The following is a 23,744-nucleotide window of genomic DNA, read 5'->3' on the forward strand; positions in this document are numbered from 1 at the left end:
TCACTGCAGCCTGTGGACTCGTATTTTCATGAGGCTGTGTTTGCTCTGTTTTGACGTCAGGTCAAACAAACATGATCACAACTCTATCAGAAACCACATTAGGAAAAACCCGTTGGTGCTGCAGGGACGTATGAAGGGGTGGGTTTTTTTTTTTTTTTTTTTTTAAAGCTGCTCATTTGTATGATGCAGTTTTAAAGGTTGTCTTCAAATGACCAGAGTACTTTGTGAGGATCCTTGTGGATCACTTCATGTGTTTCCTGACCGCGGTCCGCTCACTCCGCAGCAGCGTGTCCACTGTCTGTACATCACGGCGCTGACCTTGGTGCTGAAGTGCGGGATTCGTCTGCGCCACTTCCGTCTCGTTTGTATTTTTTGGAACACAGCAAAGACGACTATTATTTTTCTAATCAACCTGCCCACCCTAACCTCAGGTACAATCAGTCCCTTGCATCCCCTGCCATACATGTAGGTCTATCGATCCAGAATAGATCGTGTCTTTTTTTTTATTATGAAAGTTTAATATTTAGCGAAGATAAAGCAACTTTAGGCAGAACGTGCAATTATATTTTAAGAAACAGTGGAACTTTTAAGACTGATATCCTCTGCAGCGTGAGTCTGTCTGCGCTGGTGAGACGAGACAAAATCAGGGTTTGGATTTGTGCTAAATGATGCCAGATGTTGGTACGTGGCTCTTGGGTCTCGTGAGCTGGCATTTTACCTCTGGGGCTAATTCGTGGCGAGCAGTGACAAGTGTTGAATATTGATACTTTGGCTACACAAATGTGATCCTGGGAAACCTGGGTCGCCGCGCTCCCAGCCCGCACGTCACCGTCCTGACATCAGCACGCAGCTTAAAACCCCGCAGCGCCGAGCGGTGTAAACACAGCCAGGCACACACCTTCATGTGGGCGCACCGGGAGCAGACCCCGCTGCTGGAAACAGAACAGAAGAATCACTTCACTGTGATACACTTCATGCTCCGTCGGACACAGGATATTTCAGGATGTAATTTCACCATTAACGATGGTTTACTTTGAGTAGCGCTCTATATTCCCAGAGCACGTTTTCTAAACATCACAGAAAGTTCTTGCACTTTACGCCCTGTGAGCTGGTGTTTTCAATAATGATCAACGACACTCTTGCGTTTGGAGAACTGGACGCGAATGTTTCTGAGCCGCTGTCTGCTCTGTCTCTCAGCCACAACCGCAGCGCGCTCCGACTGGAGTCCAAGTCTTTGGTCACTTCAGCCACGATGTTCGCCGTGGGAGTCCTGGGCAACCTCATTGCCATAGTTGTGCTGTGCATCTCAAAAAAGGAGCAGAAGGAAACCACTTTCTACACCCTGGTGTGCGGGATGGCCATCACAGACCTGCTGGGCACATGCTTCACCAGCCCAGTGGTGATCGCAACCTACGTCGCCAACCGCTGGCCAGGAGGAGCGCTGCTCTGCCACTTCTTCTCCTTCTCCATGCTCTTCTTCGGGTCGGCGGGGATGTCCATTCTGTGCGCCATGGCTGTGGAGCGGTACCTCGCCATAAACCACGCGTATTTCTACTCCCAGCACATAGACCGGACAATGGCGCGTTTTGCGCTGCTGGTCACCTACCTCGCCAACATCGTCCTGTGCATTATGCCCAGTTTTGGCTTCGGGCAGCACGTCAGGCACTTTCCCGGGACTTGGTGCTTTCTGGACTGGAGGGCGATGGATCCAGTCGGAGCCTGCTACTCCTTCCTGTATGGCGGCGTGATGCTGGTTCTGATCGCAGTGACAGTTTTGTGTAACTTGGCGGTGTGCAGGTCGCTGGTGGGGATGAACCAGAGGACAGGCATAGTCAGGACGGAGTTGTGTGAGCAGGGAGGCTCACGTCGCCTCTTCCCCCGGCTGCCGTCGGTCACCTCGGCGGCGGAGATCCAAATGTTCTGGCTTCTGATCTTCATGACCATCGTTTTCCTGGTCTGCTCCATCCCTTTAGTGGTAAGGACGGCAGGCTGTTTTATTCCAACTGTGTTTGAACCTTAGTTTTTGGATGTCTGTTTTATTTGATATTTACATACGTATCTTTGACATTCTCTGTCCGTGTGTTTCTACCTGACAGGTGCGAATCTTCGTCAACCAGCTCTATGACCCCGCCTATATGTCTGCTGGGGGGAAGCCTGACTACCGGAGCGACCTGTTGGCGATCCGCTTCGCTTCATTCAACCCCATATTAGACCCCTGGGTTTACATTTTGTGCCGGAAAAACTTGCTAATGAAGGGCTGCGAGAGACTGAAGAGGGCGGTGGCAAAGGTTAAGAACGGTCGTAGACACAACACTGGCTGGGTAGGAGGTCAACACTCCCCTCCGTCTTTACACAGCAGTGACACCAGTTACGCGTCATTGCGCACAGCCGGCTACAGGAACGACGTGGAACTCCAGGTGTCGATCAAAAACAAATCCTTTACAGACTTCGCAATGAGGCAAGCGTGGGAGTACGACACCGCCCGGGTCAACTTTCACCCATTCAGCGTCGAGTCGACCGCGATCCTCGGGTGTGAAGAGGAAGTAGCTGCTGGCTCCAAACAGGAGGCGGCGGCCCAGTCGTCTCCGGGACGCAGCCCGACGCCGCTGCTCCCTGCCCACGTTAGAAGAGTGGACATTGTCACCTGCACGTTCAGCACACCGAGCTCCTGTCAGTCAGCGAAATGTCTTTGATGGACGTTTGCTGTCCAACACGAGTTTAGAAAGATGTGGACGTCTGACAGCTGCTCCACCTGCACAACAAACTGGTTATAATTCAACTGTGACAAACATCAGCTCTACATCTGTAATTTAACCTGCTGCAGAAAGGTCTAAGAGGTGTTTTAAAAGTGTTTGCATTGCAAGTGCAACAGCAGGTTGTGCAGTATAGACATATACATGTGACACGTCTGATTTTACATGTCTTTTTCATATCAACCTGAATATGTGTCCATTCAGATGAGGCCCAGAAAACCACTGTCTTACGCTAAGTGTTCACCTAACTTGTATGAATGTCTGCAGTAAACTTAGTGGATATTGAGAGATGCACAGTATCACTGGTAGTGGTGGTTCTGGGGTCACTTCTGTAGAGGAGTCTAACTCCTGCTGAGAGTGCAGGCGACAACAGAAGAATCCTGTGATGACAATTTCCAAACATGGAAGTTTATGCTAAATAGCATCGTACCCAAAGGGTACAAATGTGTGAGACTCTAAGAGTTTGATACACTGTATGAATCCATATGTGCCATTCACAATACATGATTATTCATTGTGTGTTGTTGTTGCATTGCCTCATTTTGTTTTTTAAATGTACATGCTGCTAATTTACTCTTTGCCATTAAACTGTGTTGCATGATGCAGGGAAAACTGAATGTAGACCTTTTGGACCTTGTTAGTCTTGTTTTATATTGCACATTTACATGTAATGTTTTGATATTTGCAGTTGTAAACAGCCAAAATGAACATATCACCTTTTAAAAAAAGACATAAAAAACACATACATGTTGTTCCTGTATGCTGTATGACCTGTGGTACTCGCTGGATGTGTTGGTGGGTCTGTGCAGACAAATAAAGTGACACTGAAGACAGCACACTGATGAGTTTTACCTGCTCTGCTGGTTAAAGAAGAATGAAACTATTTTCACAGCCACCATTGTCAGCTGACAGACAGGTGGCAGGAGAGCTTCTCCTCCCTCTGTGAAAACCAGGAAGGGTCACATTTATCTGTTTATCTTAAACCAGCAGGTGGCGCTACAACATAAAAAGTCCTGTGTAAATTGAACTGCGAGAAGATGGTGATGATACGACTCACAGCAAAAATCATTGGGGGGGGGGTCACTCGGAGAAAATCCCTCTGAAGTCAGTTTGAATCTGTGCAATATGTCAAATAACCAGTGATAACAAGATGTATATTTAAAAAACTTTATTCCTTCAGAGGATAATACCATACAAAAATAAAGGAAGCTTTATAATAATAATAATAATAATAATAATAATAATAATAATAACAATAATGTGACATACTGAATTCAATTACTCGACCAGTTTAAAAAGAGAAATGTTGAGGTCCTGTAGTATAAATGTTTCACTTGTTTGCTGTACATACATTCCAGATGTAAAACTGAATTTCTGCTTCCTTTATGCTGAGGAAAGCTGATGTCATTACCCAGAGTGCACCATAAAACTAGAGATCAGCTCTCATACATGTGAGATGCTCTTGAGGAAAAATGTTTATGAAGTATGCCACATCATTTCATTATCAGTAAATTTGTTTCTGATGTCTGTTAATAAGATTTTTAAATTGTCTCCCTGGGATGATATGTAAGGGAAAATCAGTGCTTCTGGATAATGTCTCAATTTTAGAGTCACTCAACTAATTTCAGAAAATGTAAATTGCATCCAAGCTATAGAATCAGCTGATCAGATCAGGTTCATGAGGCGTTAGATGAATGTGAAAATCAGCACCTTTGAAAAAAAAAAAAAAAAAAGAATGTACTGTATGCAAGCAAAAGTAACTTGAACATGAAAACTGAATCTTGGCAATAAATAGATATTTATCTACACTATAGAGTTCATAAAAACAGCTCTCATATGAAGCTATAATAAATAAATAATTTATCAGAAATAAATATATTTTACTTTTATACAGTAATACATGAAGATGCATGGCATCTATTTGGCTGAGTTCACCTGAACATAGAAACGATACAATGTAATGTCCCTGTTTGTTTGTTTGTTTGTTTGTGTGTGAAAAAGATGATGTTGAACTTCTGGTAGGAGCTGGCTTCACTGTGAGTAACAGTGAACTTCATACAAGTCTTTTCAGTTGGAATCAGAATATAAACACAGTGTCAGTCCTTTAACTGTGTCTTTTCTTTAGTGTCTGTCTGTTGGGCTTCAGCCTTCAGGTCTCACCCATGTCAAATCAAAACAGTCATGTTCACATAAAGAGTCTCCTCTCTGACTAATAACTGGTCAGCTGTATCCTGCATTGGTTGCCAGTTATTCTGTTGAAAACAATTTATCCTTTGATGATGCAACTGTAAATCCAGACTGTGGTTCCCTGATGACCTCCCCCTCAGTCTCTGATTTTGACCTTTACCCTCAATCGTCCAGCTGCACCCAGACCTCCTCCTCCTCAACTGGAAATGCACCACACCAAGCCAAAACAGTGGCCCTCATCACGCCCTCTGCTCTGTGTGTATGACAGCGCCCCCCTCTGGCTGTTTCCTACACCCAGGCCTCTCGACTCCTCTCTCTTCAGGATGGGTGACACCTGCTCTCACCACCCTCTCCCTCTTTCATCTCTTCAGCCCATGCACATGCAGCTGGCGGCAGATAATGACTGGATGGTCCTCCACGTGGTCTGGGCGTCCATGAAGGAAACCGACTCGTACCGGTCGGGCCGGCAGCAGGGGTGGCTGCTGACCTTGCGTCGAGGCAGCGACCCATTTTCCAGCAGCGTCTTCAGAGCCAGGTCATAATTTGTTCTTGAAGACTGGCAGGAGCCCACGCAAAACTTAAAGAGGACAATCTCATCTGAGTCAAAGCCCAGGCCCAGGTCCCGAACCCTCATCTCTCTCTTCTCTACACGGCAGTCCCTGCTGCTCTGCTTTGGCCGCCTGTTTTTACCTCTACCCTTTTTATCTCTTCTTCCTGTCTCTTCTTCTTCCTCCTGTTCTTTCCTCTTCCTCTTCTTCTTTTTCTTCTGTGATCCCTTGGGTTGAGGTTCTGTGGGGTCAGAGGAGCGCGGAGAGCGCCCCGCCCAGCGACCACTGGGATGGTCATCCACTTCATCCATTACAAAGGGGTCTGAAATGGAGAAGAAAGAGGTCTGGTAAACATAGAGCATTGCAGAGATTTGCACTCCAGCCTTTAACTTAAAATAACTTGTCATCTTTTAAATTACATGTAAATAAATCTAAATGACTGAGATACAAAGTGGATTCCCAGCTACATGCCCTCTTTCCAATATAATACTGCCTGGTGAGGCAGACGTGCTGTAAATTATTCTTTCATAGGAGCTTCAGTACCATATAGAGCATGCCAAGTAGAGTAAGGGTCGCTGTCGTCCTCCTGCTCCTCGTCCTCTACCACCTCTGGCAACGTCACAGGAAGCTCTCGCTCCTCCTGGCCTCCCAGCAGGCCCACAGCGTGGCCTGAGTCTGATCCCACACCAGCAGCACCAGCCTTCATATGAGCTCCTTCCGCTAGAGGCAGAAGAGAGAGGAGCACCCAGAGCAGCACCTACAGGACACAGAAGACACGTGTGAGCTGGCAATACCTCCTGTTTTTCACTTTCTTGCAAGCAAGTTTGATCTATGTATATGTGTGTATATACACACACACATACTTAAGAGTAGTGTAAGATATCTATATTTTTTATCATTTAATAAGGTTTTAAAAATAGCTCATATTGTACTTCTGTAATTTTCACTGGTTGTAATGTCACAATTATTGGTTTTATTTCATATTTGTTCTATGTTGACTTCAAGGTTTTTTATCTCTGTGTGATACCTAAAGAGCTTTTCGCTGGGATCAGGAAATTTGCAAGTTACAGCTTGTAATGGCCTTGTTTGTTGCATACTAGATGATGCCATCTTATTTAATGTGTCTGGACAAAACATTAATCTCAGTTCTTTAGGTCATGTATATGTTATTTCATAATTTCAAACTTTTCTGAACTAATTTATGACATCATCAACTCGAAGCACTAGAAAAATAAAATAAAGCAAGTCTGAGCTGATCCACTTAACAGGTTTGGTAGATTATTGCAAAATGGATCATAATTCATTTCATCATTAAGCAGTTCTTCTCTATTGGAAAAAGCCTGTGTGAGTTGGCGCTAACTTCGGACAGGTAGTGTACAGTGGATTTTTATTTTTTATTTTTGCTGATTACAGCTGCCTCCTGTGGCTGAGAATAATGCTGATAAAGCTGTGAGAATGAACCAAAACAGTGAAGGTGCGGACCATAAAATCATAACAATCAGCTGAGAGACAGTTATGCAACGTGGAACTGAGAGAAACTGTAGAGTTGAGGTGAAACGTTATTCAGCAATTTAATATTATTTTATCATATCTATTCATTTTCATCTTTCAGCAGAACTGCTGGCTGTAGCTTCATATTTAGCGTAGTAACGTGAGGGTTATATCAAGCTTCTCATCTAACTGACAGTAAGAAATCGAACATGCACATTGCCCGAAAATTACACAATGTAGCGTACCCACTCAACTACCTGCAGAAAGCTAAGAATTACAGAGTGGTGTAGGCCTGCATTTCTTCATGTGAGCTTCCTTCACCACCAGAGGGACTGGCTATTTAATTGCATATCTATATTAAAATGGTAATAATCATGATGCCATATTGGTGTTTTCATAGTGACAATGTATTTAGACAATGAGATAATCCTCATAAGAGTCTGTAAAACACACAGACCTCTTCCAAAGATCTGTCTTAAGCCTTTTTCATCAAAAGTGATCTCACTTACTCTTCTGTAATACTTAAGTCAAATAACTCTGCCTGCTTTCCGTCCTGGATCAAGCTTTGTTTACTGGCTTATAATTTAGTAATGAAAGCTTCGGTGTTGAGATGGCTTTATGGAAAGCTCAGACCTGAGCCTTGTGGGGATGGATTTCATTAACAATTTATACCTGCACATAAGTCATCCCCTGGTTTATAGTGGCCTGTACAGTGGAAATGAAAAATGATAAGGCCGGTGGTTATTTGCAGAGATGGTGATTTCAGATAAATGGATGGCAAATAAGACGAGTGAGCGAGAGTGGAGGGTGGAAGTGATAGAAGATAAGAGGAAGAAAAAAGCAGAGAAAGAGAAAAGTTTCACTGTCATTTTTTGGCAACGTCTGCTTCTGACAAACCTTAGCCCTTGCTGACATTACAGAGGTAATCTCCTGTCTATCCTTCCTCCGGACCCTCCATCTGGTCCCACCTGGAGAGAAAGAGAAAAAGAGGGAGAGAGGAATGTAAGACCAAGAACAAGCCTTCACTCTGTCAGCTTTTCTCCTCCCAGAACTCCCTTTGAAAAGGGTAACATAAACTAAAGGCACAACATGCGGGCATATGATGTCTATACATTCACAATTGTCCAGATACTGTAAAAAAAACCCAGCCCCACGGGCCCCTGAGCAAGCGGACGTGTCACATAAATCACGTCTTCAATGCACGAGGACAGCATGTTTGTTGCTGCTTCAGTAAAAGACCAGTGTTTGCTGCCAGTTAGAGTGGCTAGTGTTGGCTTGTCGGTTCATACAGCCATGCAAACAGCCCCAGTCCAGCAACAAAAGGCAGCATCTGCGATATACTTGTCAAAGGCATTCTTCAGGGTTATTCCTGTGGCAGAGGTACAAGCAGGGGGAACCAGGCATAGCGAGAGCACTTCGCGGAGGTCCCAGACAAAAACCACAGAGATGCAGGGCAGGTGATAAGAAGTGTCACGGACGCAGATGTTTATATATAGTACGTGCAGGGTGAAGGATCGTGCTGGCTGTGGAGTGAGCGCCCATAGCATTAAGTCATCAGGTTCCTTTGTGGCCCCCATAAATGTGAAAGTCAGTGGAGGTCAGAGCATCACGTACTCAGGGGTAGGACCTTAACATGCTCCTCATCTATCCTGCATCAGTTCTGCATCGCTTTGGAAAAGTCATTATGATACATCCTCTGGGTACTATGAACATCTGTACAGAATTTCATGGGAATCGATCCAGTAGTTTAGATATTTCAGTCTGGACCAACGTGGTGGTCTGACCAACCACAGAGCTTTGCTTCTAGCATGGCTAAAAATACAAAAAATGTAATCAAATCAGTGTGTTACCAATATTTATACCAAACAGACTTTGGAATTCATTCAGCACTGGGAGAAGAGGAATGATTACAGAGACCAGAAACTTTTTTAATACTTACTATTTATGGCTGTGTCATTAGTAGGACTGGCTTGAAAAAAATCTGAATCTGTCCTGTGATCTCTTGATTATCTTTTGATGATTTGTTTAGTTCAAGGGTTCCCAACCCTTTTGGTTTAGTGGGTGTTTACTTGTGACCCCCTTGTCTTTGGTTGTGACCAAAGAGTTTTTTGTCTCCCTTTGTTTAATTTGAAAACCTTTTACAGGTCTGAAGAGGTACAGTGATGAAGTAATTCAGAAGATTTTAAGATTTTAGAAAATTCCCAAAACATAATTTAGTTTTTTTCCTTGCAACTCAATATTTTTATTTTTTGACACCGCTTGTAAGGGCCTAGAAAAGATTTTAAAATGCCCACCACAATTTCTCAGATCACAAAAGAACATCTTCAAATTGCTTGCGTTCATTTAGTCATTTAATCATTTAGCAGACGCTTTCATCCAAAGCGACTTACAGAAAGGGGAACAATCAAGGTTAAGTGCGATAAGAAGTGTTAGCGCAGCAATAAGTGCTCGTGACGATTCTTTAAGTGTAGATTTGTAGATTTGTCATGTAGTGCTAGGAGAGAAGGTGCTCTCTGAAGAGCTGGGTCTTCAGGAGTCTTTTAAAGGTAGAGAGGGACGCCCCTGCTCTGGTAGGAAGTGGTAGTGCGTTCCACCAACGGGGGACAACGTGAGAGAAGAGTTTGGATTGCCTTGAACGAATGGGTGGCAGAGCCAGGTGTCGTGTGTTGTCCTACTATAGGCCCAAAAATTTAATATATGTATGCCAGTGAGAGTGAAAGTTAATTGTTCATTTTGGAAACAACAGTTGAAAAAACAATGTCAGGGCCGATTAGTCGCTGCTCTGGAGCTTTTGATCATATCACTTGAACTGACTTGAATGATTGTGAAAACTGCTTTGGATTCACTGTATTTAAAGAGTTGTGGGGGCTTCTGACGGCTGGGAGGAGGCTCTGGAGATTTCTGGCTGTTTGAAATTCAAGGTTAAAAACTAGAAGTTATTGTGCTTTGCTTTGGAGAAGCCTGCTGCAAAGTCTAACAAATGCCAAATCAGTGCATATATCCCACTTTTATCTTGTGTCTTTTAAATGTGGTTTGTATCCTCTGTCTTCTCTGCCCCTCTTTATTCCCTCTTTCACTTTTTGTTCTCTTGTAAAATACTTTGTAACTTCTTTTTTTTTTTTTGAAAAATGCAGAGGTAGTCAGGTGAAACCGCCCTCTGCCCACAGATACCTCCAACATCTTTGAAGTCACATCTCTCATCTCTGAGAAGCTTTGTTTAACCTTGGCACTGAACTACAGCAATGTTGTATGCCCATAACAACGAATTCAAGCGTTTACTGTTCATGTGTTGGTAGATCTCACCGATATGTCGTGTTCCATGTTTATTTAACAGTCAAAAACAATCCAAGCAGTTCTGTCTGCGCAACGAGATGGAAGACTGACAAAACGTTCAGGATCACCAGTCACGATAAGACCTGTTGATGCATTTATGCAATCCTGCATGTTCCAGCTGTAGCGATCCAGTCAAGGGAAAGTGAAGTTACAGACACCGAGAGGGGGGAGAGGGAACAAGAGGCTGAGGGGAGACAAACTGAGCATAATGCAGACAGACAGACAGACAGACAGACGGGCCGCCGCTGCAACCTAAAACCAAACTGTGCTGACTCCTTGTCTCTGAGCTGATTTAAAACCGAACAGCAGTGTGAGGAGGGACGGAGGTCTACAGATCCTTGCCGTGTCTCAGGAGAGGTGCCATTCTGAGTCACTAATGCAACAGCTGGGAGTGTTTAGCCCCTTTTAGATCAGCAAGCAGGGAGTCTACATGGGCCTATCTGCTGGTTCATTTCACCTAGGCACTCTGGAGCTGTTTACAGCACGACGCCTCCAGCCTTTTCAAGGGATGAGGTGGGTGGGGGAGTCGAGGGGTGGAGAGAGGATTAAAAGAAGGAGCGGGACACTGGTCCTGAAAAGAGCTCCAGACTGACACAAGCCTACTGATGGTGTGTGTATGTACAGTTTCACATCCAACACTGCATGTGCGCATTTCTATGTGTGTTTAGAAAGGTGAACATCTGTTTCTTCCTTGTTTGGCTGATTAAAGCCTCTGGTTTGTCAGGCTGCATGTCTGCAGCAGGGTGAGCGGAGTTCTTGTCACCTTCCATTTACATTGTTGGTCCTCCGCGCTCCAGTTGTTGTTCACAGTTAGTTAAGTGGGTAAGCTCTCCTGAAGCAAGTAAAACCCATAAAGCCAGAGTGAGCTCCTATTTCCAGAGTTCATTCTGCTGTTGTAAATTGCTTTTCAAATACTGTTCAAGTGCTTGGAGAGGATGGATGTGGATTTTGTTTTGGGGATATTTATGAGGTAAAAGAACAGAGGCTGCCAGCACAAAAGGAAGTCAGGTAACTCAATATAATGTGCATTGAACAGGCGTATGTCCTAAAGCAGCGGTATTATTAGAGTTTTTATATATTATTGTCAGCAATCAAACCTTCATCTTACAGCCATCATATGATATTATCGTTATGACTGTACAGCCCTAAAGCCAAAACACAGTAACTTGACTTGAATCAGATAATTTTGCATCTCTTAACATAAATATTACTATGCCATAGAAATGTGTGAATTTTTTGGAGGGAAAACAGCATCTTAACTTTGCAACAAAACAGGTAAAAACCAAAATGTGCCTAGTTAGGGCGAGCTGGTGAGCTAGCCTTAGCTAAAGCTATGTAACTGTGTTTTGCTAGCAATTGAAAAATAAAATTTGAAGCTCCAACATCTTACTTATTGAGCTATTCATGCCACATGAACAAGGCAGTAGCTAAATCTAATCATAATGCATAAAAAAAGAGAAACACCTACATAAACTAGTCCTGCTAAAAGCTAAGTAGCCTAGCTTAGCAGAGTAGCGGTCTGCAGCTTCTGACCCCAGTGAAATTCACATTATTTGATAAAGTTAAATGACCTTCACATATCATATATTTAAAGTATTTCATTAAAGATTAATTTATGTAACTGTTAAACTTAATTCATTGAAAGCTCATAAGTTCAAATGGACAAGAGAGCTGAGGAAGAAATAGAACATTGTAGACGCTGTGTTTCTTGTAAACCCTTTAGATTGTCCTAATATCTAAAAATGTTTATGTAACGTCTGTGACAGTGATTAACAATCAGACTTAATGGCATAAAATTAAGGTTTTACAACTTATATATCTGTCAAACATTTGGCTTAGCGTCTTCAAACTTATGACTTTCAGTGATGTCATTATTATTATTGCCTTTTCCAACAGAAACACAGAAAGAAAGCAGGGGAAGATAACATAAAGGTGTTTTTGATTAGTGATCTATGTGCCTACTGTATACTATTACACCCTCAGACTTGAGCTTTGCCCACAGAGCCTCCACAAACTTCTCAAGAAAGCTCTGAGCTCTCCTGTTGTTTCGACTCCCTCTTAAAGCCAAACCTCTCTGATAATGACCTCCTATTACAGCCGCACTCTGCTCTCCGCTGTAAGTGCGTGCACGTACGTGAAATGTTCTGACCTCCAGCTTTAACCTGTCACTAACACGGTACCTGATTGCAGGAGCGAGGAGAAAAACAAGAGTACAGTAAATCACCTCTGGCTCAATAAAAGACACCTGCAGTGTAAGAGGAGATGCAGGAGAGAGAAGCAGAACACCAGGAGAGCCGTCTGATCACTACCAGACATTGGGAAATCGGTGGAGGTCCCACCAAACAAAGCATGCTGATTTCTGCTGTACATGCATGTGCCCCACAGCTTTGCATATATGCATCCAGAGCAGAGTAAAACTGGTTGTGTGACATTGCTTGTAGCGTTCTGTTGACAGAGTTTAATACCTTTTCAATGTGTCAGTCGGGGGGCTTCAGGGTGAAATGCCAAGCCTTCAAATTCAGACAAGTTGAATGTTTTTAATGTTCTGAATCAAGAGTCTCAGGAAAGTCCTGCGGGACACACTTATGATTTGGAGCGTTAAAAAAAAAAACTTTTTTAGACATGAACATGACGTCAAGGAGTCATGTTTAACGGCACTTTCTCTGTAGCCTTCTCTCCTCCCATTGTTTCTAATTTTCATCATGCTTCATTTAACGTTTCATACACATTAAATGTCTTTTTCTCTAAATGAGTTATCCTCCCCTTTTCGACTAAACTAATTTCACTCTTCAGCAGTTAATGATAGCATGTCTTAAGGATGCAAGGCAGCCACAAAGTCAAAGGAGAAAAAGCCAGAGGAGGAGCGAGAGAGGGAATGAGATAATAAATTAAAGAAAAAAAAATCACATGATAAGAGTAAGGAGAATTAAAAATAGAGAATGGGTTATTGTCCGGGGAAAGACAAATGAGAAAAAGATAATTGAACCAGTGAATGGCAGAAGCCTGAAAGTAGAGACAAGGTGAACACGGGGAAGAGAGGGAACGGCAAAATGAGAGTGCAGAAAGCGAGTGCAGGCTGAAGCCCAGTCAGTCTGTAATCCCATAATCCCTGGCAGGCAGGCAGGATGTAATTGCTCGTTAGTGCCAGTTTCCACTCTGAGGCCTGTCACTGCTGGAAAACCACAGAGCGCCGCTGAAATGAGAAACAGATAGCAGATCCCATGCCTCGGTTCAGATAGGTAGGCCCCCTACCTAAACCCCCCCGGGAACGCATACACATATGTGCACACACACTGGTGCGGCCACACAGTCTTACTTTCTGTTCCGTCCTCATAATCCTTTCTCTATTACAAAAAAGCACAAGTATAAACCCTATCTTCCTCAATTTCTCACACTCTCTAGCACACACACACACACACACACACACACACACACACACACACAGAGGGGGCCAGGGTAATCAGAGGTGTGGACACTACAGATCCTGGAGGAGGATGGTGAAGAGAGGAGAGAATCTGTATGACCTCCCCTCTCTCTGCGTTTCTCCCACCCGGCGGTTTTATTAAACTCCTGACAACATCTGAACCTGTAGGTGTTTGAGACTCTTTCAGTCCAGTAACAGACAGTAAAGCAGGGGAGAGAAACTGTGGTGGGCTGAGAGGAACAATCTGTCAGGAGCAGGGTGAGATTTGCTGGTTGCAGTTTCTAAAATGTCTTGTTCTTTTATGTAACTTCATAAAACTTGAATATATTTTGATCTGTACTGCTGGTTAGTGCAGAACAACTAAATGAGCTTTGATTTTTCCATTTGGCAATGAGCCCATTTTATTACTAGTTTGTGATATTTTTTAGTTTAAGCAATTTATAAAAATACAAGCGTATACAGTGTTTTAAGTAGAAGCCAGAAATAAGGAGTTATGATTAAACTATATTTAAAGCTGCTCTAATTCATTTTTTTCTATAAACAATTGATCAAAAGATATATGTAATGTGAAAGAAATCCATTGCACTGACCATGCCTAAAGAATTATCACCTGACTCTGCATCGTCCCCTCTACTGAGCATTTTAGCATCTTTTAGCTCATTGTTTTGATTTCACTTTGGGTTAACTGCCATCAGCCTTGATGTTGTTTTCAGTGAAAACACTCTAATAAACACACTGTTCACTGCCTGCTCAGTAAAGTTAAGTCACTAGTTTAAATAGTGGAGTATTGAGCAGCTAAAGAGCCAAATATTTCCCTTCAGTAAAGACAAAGACCAGTGACTCCAATGGCATGACTTCAAATGAATGCTGATGTTATTTATCTGCTGGTTGTAAAAATAGGCACCTGTTCACCACGTCAACTTTATAACATGATATTATGTCAATGACTTGCTTATTAAACAAAAGAGCAAGGGTTAAGATAGACTACATCTTTAATATTATTGTGATATTTTGCTGATTATCAGCCTGTGCAGGGTTAACTATTAAGGAGAACAGTACCTCTTTCAAGCTTTGCCTGTAGGGTTAGATAGTACAACCTGGACCTCATTAGAAGAGCCTATTAGAGGAAAACTTATTGGTTTCCTGATGACAAACCTGAGTGATTAGTGATTTACCTCACTGACCCTGGAGCCATCTCTCTACACCAAAGAGAACTACAGAGAAACGTGTCTAATGGTTCCTCACTGGGATGAATGAAGGCCTTTTAGTGGAAAACAGTGTGTTTGAAGAGTAACAGTTCTGGACCTACGCCCTCACATGTGGAGGTTCAAGTTGCCAAAGGTGCTGTGGGGAGGTCCTGCAGGTCATCAAAGTGCTGGGATCAGTGGGTCACAAGAAGCACAATAAAATGCACGCTTCCACGGGACATAAAAGTGTCATCCATGACCAGCACATTAACCTCGAGCTGCAGCCGTGATGGCATTATTAAGGCGGACAGAGAGAAAGAAAGAGCTGCTGTCATCATTTTAACCACCAAAGACACCTGACTCCATGAAAGGAGCTGAGGCTGTAATAGAGTGCAGAGCAGAAGAAACGAACAGATCTATTATGGGGATATCCAAATGGAGTCAAGAGCATATAATGACAGCAGTCTCGAACAATATGTGTACAGGAACAAATGGTATCACCTCAGTCTAGAATAAGTACATTTAGCTGGGCAGACTTTCAGACACTCCCTTGGGGCTTCCAGTTAACAGGCTTCAGATAAGCAAATCACGCCCTTTCTTTTGCATTTACATGTTTCTGTTCCTCTTCTTGTCTTACTTGTGTCGTAAATGTAACATATAATAGCTGTTATTGTTGTTGGAAGACACCCTCTCAACTCATGCCAAGATCTCTGCCTTCCGTTTCATCACGTCACAGTTTCAATCAATCTGTCAATAACATTCAATTAGGAGAAAAGAAAAAACATTCACTCTTCCACTAGTGGTTTACAGACAATAAGTATTACTGGAAATATGAAATGAAATAAACCATCTAAGTGGACTATTTGTCAACATCTATTGATTTGTAAGGAGCAGTAAGACATGGATAAGTGGTGTGATACAGTGTAAACAACATTTAAAGGATAAGTAGGGTTTGTGCAACTTATTTTCGTAATTCTATGCATAATTTGTAGTGGTAACGCTAACATACTCATCGAGGACGTTACACATATCTAGGAGCACAGCGACATTGTTAAAAATGGGTCCCATGGGGCCAGAAACACCAGTGATAACCCAGGTTTTAGCAAACCAGCAGTTTACCCTGATTGATCCACGTCATTTGGAGGTAAAACCAAAACTGAGTGAACCCGAAATGCTGATAATAATCGATTATTATACAGTTAAACTAATCAATTCGAATCAACATTTTTATGTTAACCATGGATCAAATGACCATGTGTAATGTAAAAGAGGTTGTTTGTAGTGATAAACCCTCAGAGAATTATCACCCGCCTCTATAGTTCCCTCAGCTGCATGGACCATTTTAGTGTCTTTTATTGAACTGTTTTGGTTTTGGGGCCCAGTTTTACTGTTTTGTTTCATTCTCAACACTCTCATCAGCCTTGTGTTCAGACACAGCCGGCAGCTGTTTCCAGTTAAAAAAAAACAACTCTGGTAACCTCACTGTACACTACCTGTTCAGTGCCATACTGCAGACAAAGTTAGCATCTAGCTGGTGAACATATTGTAGCATTTAGCAGCTAAAGACATGGATATTTCCTTGAGGAGTTGGTGGACAAAAAACAGAGCTAAAACAAGCATGAATAGTGCACTTACTTTTTTCTTTTGGGCACAGACACAACTGAATGAATTCTAATGTTGCTCACCATTGGTTGGATTTGTGAACAAATTTTTTCTTACATGTTTGCCACAACAACTATGGCATTGGTGACAGCTTTTTCTGCTGCTTGCAAGTGGCCAAAAACAAAAATCAATTAATGCAGCTTTAAAAACTGTATTCTTGTCTGAGTGCTTGTGTTTGTTGCCTCGTTGGGGCTCTTTTTAGCAGAGAGATTTTTTTCTGGTACAGGAAGGCAGTGTAATAAACCTCCTGTAGGATTTTCCACATCAGCTGTAACTTCCACAATGTACAACGGCCTCTACAAGATTAAGCGTGCAGGGTCACTGGAAACTTTAGCTAATGTGCAGTTAGCACTAATTACCCACATAGAAACAGACTTATAAGTGTCTTGTGACCCAATCAGGTAAATTAGATGGGACACCATCATCCGCAGCTCTGGGCCTTTTTTTTCTCATGAGTACTGAGGTACAGACAGCCTCCTGATGCGACACATCTGTGTCCTCACCTTCTCGCTCTCCTTCACTTTGTTTCTCATTCAGGCAGCTTCCCAGTGTCCCTGACCCTAATAACCCAAATTCCTGCCTGATTAAGTTGGTTTTAAAAGGAAGCCACACAGAGAGCGGTTGGGTGAGCCTCACCTTAAATGGGAACACATTTTAGCCGTGTTGGAGCAATGATCAGAGGGTAGGATTTCACTTTCCGGTCTTTGTGAGGACGGCAGCGCTTAACAGGCCGCAAAAAGGACAGAGAGAAAGAAGTGAGAAGGGTGATGAGGAATAGATAGAAAACACACATTTACCACAGAACACCTCTCACTTGCTCTGTCTTTCTTTCTCCTCATGGCCTATTTTCTCTCAAACACGCTCTGTATCTCGGACATTTCCACCAAAAACTGGCTTTGTGCACACACATATGCACACAGAGCCCCTCACCTTTCATAAAAAGCCACACACACACACTCTCTGAAATCCCCTCTCCCACCACTCCCCCCCACCCTCATGACCTTTTCTTGCTCCCATCTCATGTTGTTATTTCTCCAAATTAAGCCCACACTGAGCCTGAGAGTAACACTCTGAAAAGTGGCCATCAGTGACACACACACACACACACACACACACACACACACTGGCCATTAATAGTGTGTCTTGTGTCTGGGTGAACCAGCGCTCTCCAAAGTGTTTCCGTGTCGCCCGCTCGCGCCCCAGACAGGCTGGGTTTAATGACCTGGCCTGATAGTTCAAAGCAGCCCTCAGATGCTATGATTAATGAATCTGACCTGCTAATTTCAGAAGAATACAGCTTATTGTATCAAAAAACACTCTCACAGACACAAACACTGCACTGGGCTAGTTAACATTCTTCTGTATTTTGAGAAAAAGTTGTTTTAAGGAGGGAGATTTTACGATAAGGACAGGAGTTAGCTTTATGTTTCATCAGCGGCTCCAAAAGTATTAACTGCTGCTTTGTTCTAAATAATTTAAGCTGTTTGAACTTGAAGAAGCCAAAGTGCTCAACAACAACAAAACAATTCAAGATCAGAGAAAGAAATAATTCTCCCAGCGTACTTACACGAGATTGTCCACTGCCACAAAAGCAGGGACCCAGAAAACAGAAGTTGCATGGGAAGCATTTGTCTGAAGGAATACATCTAACAAATTGAAATTCCTTTTTGTCAGATCATGCCTCCTTCAATTTGCCCTGAAGGAATCACTGTGGTTCGCTGCGTACTTTAAGCACTTCCAGATTGAAGTTGCCCTGCGGCACTTCAGGTTGCATAATCAATCTCTCTCAGTGCACTCTCTCCATTAGTGCTGGGACAAAACAACCAGAGTAACGTTACACACTGAGGCTGAGACACAGCTGAAGACAAGGCTCCCTGCGCAGAGCACACATCCATCTTTTAATGACAGATTTCCACTAATGTTAAAAGATTGTGCCCTAGTTTCAAGGTTGAATATTTCACCGCATCAGTGTTGCGATGGAAGGAGCAAAAAGGTTGAAGCTGTTTGTTGAGTTGAGGCCTGTCACTGTGTTTGATGATGCTTTTATGCACCATAGCCGTGAGCATACTGAGAAGTACAGTTCATCTTTTGTATTGTATTGTGTGTGTGTGTGTGTGTGTGTGTGTGTGTGTTTTTGTTTTTTTATTGTTCTATTTTGGAAATAATTTAAGTTATCATACAAAACTCAGGGCTGAACTTGGGACTGATAAGAACGACTGATCCTGGGCATTTACAATAAGATACATTATTAGTTAATAAAATCAAATATTATTGTGATTTTGGTTAATGGGATACATAGTCAGCAGAAAAACCTACACAGTAAAAAAGCAATGTGATAATTGTTGGCTGTACAATGTATTGTTTGAAGAATATTTCAGAATTTAAGCCAATTAGTTGAAGACACATTACTCTTAAAATGCCATAATACACATACCCCACTGGATGAGAAAGTCCAGATTCAAGGTACAGCCAACAAATTACACTGTACATTTTGTGCCAGCCTGCTTTTTTGAAGAGTGACTTAAAAGAAAATAAATCACTTCCAACATGTAAATGTCTTGGTAAATGATATTACTTACACATAAAGTTATTAAACTGTAAATTTACATTAAAACAGTATATTTTTCCAAACACGGATGAAATTGTATTTTTCCCACGCTAGCTAGCTCCGAATACTAAGGTATGAAGTGATATTCAGACAGGCCAACATAGGGAAAAAATCTAATTTACAATAATTATCAGACTCTAGCAGCTGAAGTTAATCCAGATGTGCTATTGTTTAAATTTGTAGGTTTCGGGTTTTAACTTTAGTTATTTGAATGTTTTTGGGGGTTTTGGGTTTTGAAACAGTAAAGAAGTGGGGAGTGAATGCTATAAGTGATTGAGATGAAAATTAGCTAGACCTAGAAGCTATATCTATTCAGCAGCTAATTAGCTAGTAGCTAAATCTGGTACATCTCTTTTCGTCATGTGAGATTCATATTTTTTGTACTTAGTCCACGATATATTTTTTGTTTTTTTTATTTTTCTTTTGAGTGTAACGTTCCATATAAAAGAAACTGGCCTATTATTTTAAGTTAAGTGTGTGTGTGTGTGTGTGTGTGTGTGTGTGTGTGTGTGTGTGTGTGTGTGTGTGTGTGTGTGTGTGTGTGTATAAGTTTGTCCAATTTTTTCTTCCATTTTGCTTTTTCCAGTTTATTCCCCTTGGTTGTCAAGTGAAGTAGACTGTTATGTTGTTCTTGGCAAATCTGATCATAAAGAATATCTGGGAGAATTATATTTTCTGAAAATGAGGAGATTTATCCTCAATTTAAATTAAATACATAAAAAGTAATATTTGAAACATCAGACTGTGCTTCCGAAAGGTAAGTGAATAATGAAGACCACTGAGAGAGGAAAACAATCTGTTAGAGCCTGTTTGCAGCCACAATGGCTCCAAATATATTTATGAGGATGCTTTGATATAAATAAGTGATAATAATGATAATTTACATTGTTCTTTAAATTAGGATTGTTTAACTGGCTCTCTGTGAACTTGAGGAGCAACACAGAAGAGCATCAGAGCTAGAAAGAGTTAAGCCCATAACACCAACAAACGGCACGCTAGCTCTCGTAAAGCCACATGCCAGTTAAAACAAACCAGACCACACATCAGGAGGCTGCTGGTAAAGAGAACACGCTGGCCCACAGTACCTGACCCTCGGTGGAGCTGCTGACCTTGTGACCTTTGACTGGAGGAAGTGAAAGCCGTGGCAGCATGACGGGGGAGTGTGAGATGCCTGAAGCAGAGGTGATACTCTCATGTTCGGCCTGAGAACAAACCTGAGATTTTAGAAGACACGAGCAAAGAAAAACAAGGTTGTTTCACGACATGGTTTCACACATTTTACAGGCATTTAGAGGGGGACGCCTGCTGGGGATGTGTGACATGTCTCAGGTGATGCTAAAGCTTTTGTACACACACATCAAGTGCAACAGCTTCGAAAAGCAGGGAGGAGATGAGAAACATAAAGATAAAACACCAAAGCAAGATCCGACTTGGAACATCTGAGGCCTGCTGTCCTCCGACTGAGCCTCGTCTGCGTGCATGAGTGACATTGTATGTACATGAACGTGTGAGTCAGTGGGTCACTGAGTCAGTGAGCAAGTATGAAAAGTTCATCGGCGAATGTGTGAGTCAGTGACGCATCATGTAATAACTTCAACGTCTCTGAACGGACAAATCCTGACGAAACGCACAGTTCAGGATGGAAAGAAACTGAGAGTGTGATGAGGGAAAAAATACTGTCGAAAGAAGCTCCTGAAACAGCATCCCTGCCACCAGCTCATGAAGCTGAAGCGATCAACACAGTTTCATCTGAGACTGAAAAGAAACAAGCTTGACTTCCAGCACGTCAAAACACCTGAAGCTTAAAAGACTTCATCTGCCCCTGATCCCTTCAGAGTCATTGGAGAGGAGGGAAATGGATGCAGCTGTGTGTGTGTGTGTGTGTGTGTGTGTGTGTGTGTGTGTGTGTGTGAGACAAGTACTTTGATATTTAGATTTGCAGCCCACCACAGAGGAGGGTCACACTGGAAGACTTCCTGACTGCCACTGTTTCCCCCTCAGCAATAAGAACACACACACACACACACACACACACACACACACACACACACACACACACACACACACAAAACATCACAGTCATTTTCGATTTATATTTTTCCGCAGCTCAGTGTCACCTTCTCACACCTTGTAAACGCTTCAGACCATAAATAATACAACTTTTCTTCATAAAACAGACAACAAACACCTCCACCATCCTCCACCGAATCACTGCCAGTAAACACCAAATGAAATCCCACCCTGAATCCAGGTCACAGTGACCCACAGTGAGAGCTTAGAGCAGCTGGCAGGTGCGTGCAGGCAGGTTGGGAGCTCAGCAAAAAGCCACTGATGTGAAAAGAAATCAAACATCAAACAGTGTTGTCACAGCAAACACGAAGACAAGAGCGCAGCTCTGCTTCCACAGCAGCAGCGCCCGCAAACATATCAAACAATATTCTTCTAAATGACCACGAGAATCTTTCAAACGACTGGCGCACAGACACATTGGCGGAGTCGGAGCGGCGCCTTACCGGCTGTCCTGTGCGCAGTCTTCTGCTCCAAGTGCGCAGCGGAGAGCACCGGAGAGCCGCTTCTGCTTCCACGCTGCGTGCAGCTCATGTCTTTGGCAATCCATACGCTGCGAGGTGTCATGTTTTACACCTTTCTGTCACGGTAACTCGCAAGTGTTCAGAGCAGGCTGACTCCCCTGAGGCTGAAGCAAACATGAAGAATCCATCTAAAAGCGGCTCAACTTTAACGCGAGAGGCGCCTCCTTCTCGCTTTTTTTTTTTTTTACGCGGCCAAAATCCTTCTTCTCTGGCCGGTGTCCTGTCACGGCTCCTTGCAGAGTCCCTGCACCCTGAACAAGAACAGAGAGGGTGGGTAGTGAGTACAGACTGTTAACCTGTGAGCCAAAATCATTTCATCCTGAAGTTTCAGAATGGGTCTTAAAGTTGGAGTGAAATATCCCCACTGGATGTGATCATTTCTCACTTTTATCTTTTTTAGTACAAATCTTTCCTTAGATTTCTTGAGGCAAGTGTTTTATAAAAGCAGCTGCCACTTTTCTGAATCAGTAGCGTCCTGTCTCGTTTCAGTAGACTTGTTTATAGGGGAAAAAAAAAAAGAAATTCTTGGGGGAAAAAAGTAAAACTCCTCTGGAAATAAGGGAAGTTTTCTAAAACGTATCTTTAGTTGTTTAAAGTGTATTTTAAGGCAGAAAACCAGACCAAATGACATGTTAAGTTGGACGTTTTGCAGACTGCAGAGCTATCCGGGTCATAAACTTTACAGCTGACTGGCGCAGGCACTGTGAAGCCTATATAAAATCTAATTAGGTAGGGGTTTGTTTGGGGTGACACAAACAGTCCAACACGGCATGAGAGACACAGAACGGACAGCACAACAGTCAGAAGCGTAAGAAATGCTTGTCCTCAATTTGTCGCTCTGTTGACTCACGTCTAACCATCGATTAATGAAATGAAGCCAGTTTTTCAGGCATGGCGCCACTCTCCTTACCTCCAGTAACCTGTTCAGTCTTGCCTCCTAACAGCCTGTATAGTTAAGGACTAAATAACACCGCGGGAGATTTCGCACAACACGCTCCGCGTCTCTTTAAAGTGAAGTCAAGGTCGACACATTATCAAAACCTCCAAGGAGAGACTCTGCGCGGTCACACAGGCTAATTTATGACGCCTCGTTTTCTCCTTCTTTTACGCGTCAGTTGATATTCAGCGGATTTGAACGAGAGGTTCAACTGAAAAAAAAACCAAAAAAACCTCTGACTCTATCGGTCAAACTATTCAAAATGTTTCTTTAACATAACAGGTCCATGCGTCACGCCTTTACGCAGCGACAGTCTGCGTCTCCAAGCAAGCGCTTCTCTTGTTTCTCTTAAAAAAAAAAAAAAAAAAAAAAAACACACTCTCTTACTTTGGACTCAGGTATCCAGGTTATCAGAGACTGTTCCGCTCCGGTGTCTTCTCAGGAGTCTTCTACACAGCTACTAAACAATGTCTACAACGCCCCGCAGGACTGGAGGCTATGCGTAAAAACAGCGCGCCGCTCCGCCTGTCAGAGACTTTGTGAAATCGGAGCACGGTGGCCGCGCTACAAAGTGCTGTGATTTTTCTTCCCCATCCACATAGCTCAGATGTCGTTTTTGTTCCTGCGCTGGGAGAAGGGAGGGAGGGGGAGTGATTGTCACAGAGGACGGTCATGGAGCATTTCTGGAAAAGTGTTCCAGTGGAAGAATCCGCCAAGTGACATCTGCCCTTCAGTTTTTACACCCAGACTCATCAGCGGCCAGTGTTTAACTATATTCCGTTTGTACGTGGACACACAGACAGTGTAAGCATGGAGAGACACGCATGTGTGGACGGACTGTGAGACAACGGGTCCCTGGGCACAGATATATAAAGTCCCCCCCCCCCCTCCTTCTACATAAGAGCAAGACACCCAGACTGGAAGAAGTTTGTCGTTGCAGTTGTTTTGCATCTCTTTATGGTCGTTTTGTCTCTGTGCAGTCTTGTAGTCATTCTGCTTATCACTTTGAGTCTTTGTAGTTCT

The 23,744-nt window shown here is 42.9% G+C and overlaps 2 protein-coding genes across 3 annotated transcripts; one reads left to right on the forward strand and one right to left on the reverse strand.

Moving 5' to 3' along the window:
* The first annotated feature begins 278 nt into the window (after positions 1-278).
* ptger4c (prostaglandin E receptor 4 (subtype EP4) c) lies at positions 279-3,589 on the forward strand. Its single transcript, XM_071492512.1, has 2 exons — positions 279-1,975; positions 2,097-3,589. Exons 1-2 carry the CDS (start codon positions 1,124-1,126, stop codon positions 2,691-2,693), a joined length of 1,449 nt encoding a protein of 482 aa, XP_071348613.1. The 5' UTR covers positions 279-1,123; the 3' UTR covers positions 2,694-3,589.
* A 330-nt stretch (positions 3,590-3,919) lies between these two features.
* artnb (artemin b) lies at positions 3,920-23,556 on the reverse strand. 2 transcript variants are annotated; one of them, XM_071492508.1, is made up of 5 exons: positions 23,109-23,556; positions 21,707-22,035; positions 7,877-7,947; positions 6,032-6,245; positions 3,920-5,810 (listed from the first exon to the last, which is right to left on the reverse strand). In XM_071492508.1, exons 2-5 carry the CDS (start codon positions 21,825-21,827, stop codon positions 5,308-5,310), a joined length of 909 nt encoding a protein of 302 aa, XP_071348609.1. In that variant the 5' UTR covers positions 21,828-22,035; positions 23,109-23,556; the 3' UTR covers positions 3,920-5,307. The 2 variants fall into 2 exon arrangements, with proteins under 2 accessions (XP_071348609.1, XP_071348610.1); XM_071492509.1 differs by lacking the exon at positions 23,109-23,556 and adding an exon at positions 22,695-23,084.
* Between the last annotated feature and the right edge of the window lie 188 nt (positions 23,557-23,744).

Source organism: Trachinotus anak, unplaced genomic scaffold (genome assembly GCF_046630095.1).
Source record: "Trachinotus anak isolate AG129_WGS33_773 ecotype Australia unplaced genomic scaffold, CSIRO_AGI_Tana_v1 ptg000012l, whole genome shotgun sequence".
NCBI lineage: Eukaryota > Metazoa > Chordata > Actinopteri > Carangiformes > Carangidae > Trachinotus > Trachinotus anak.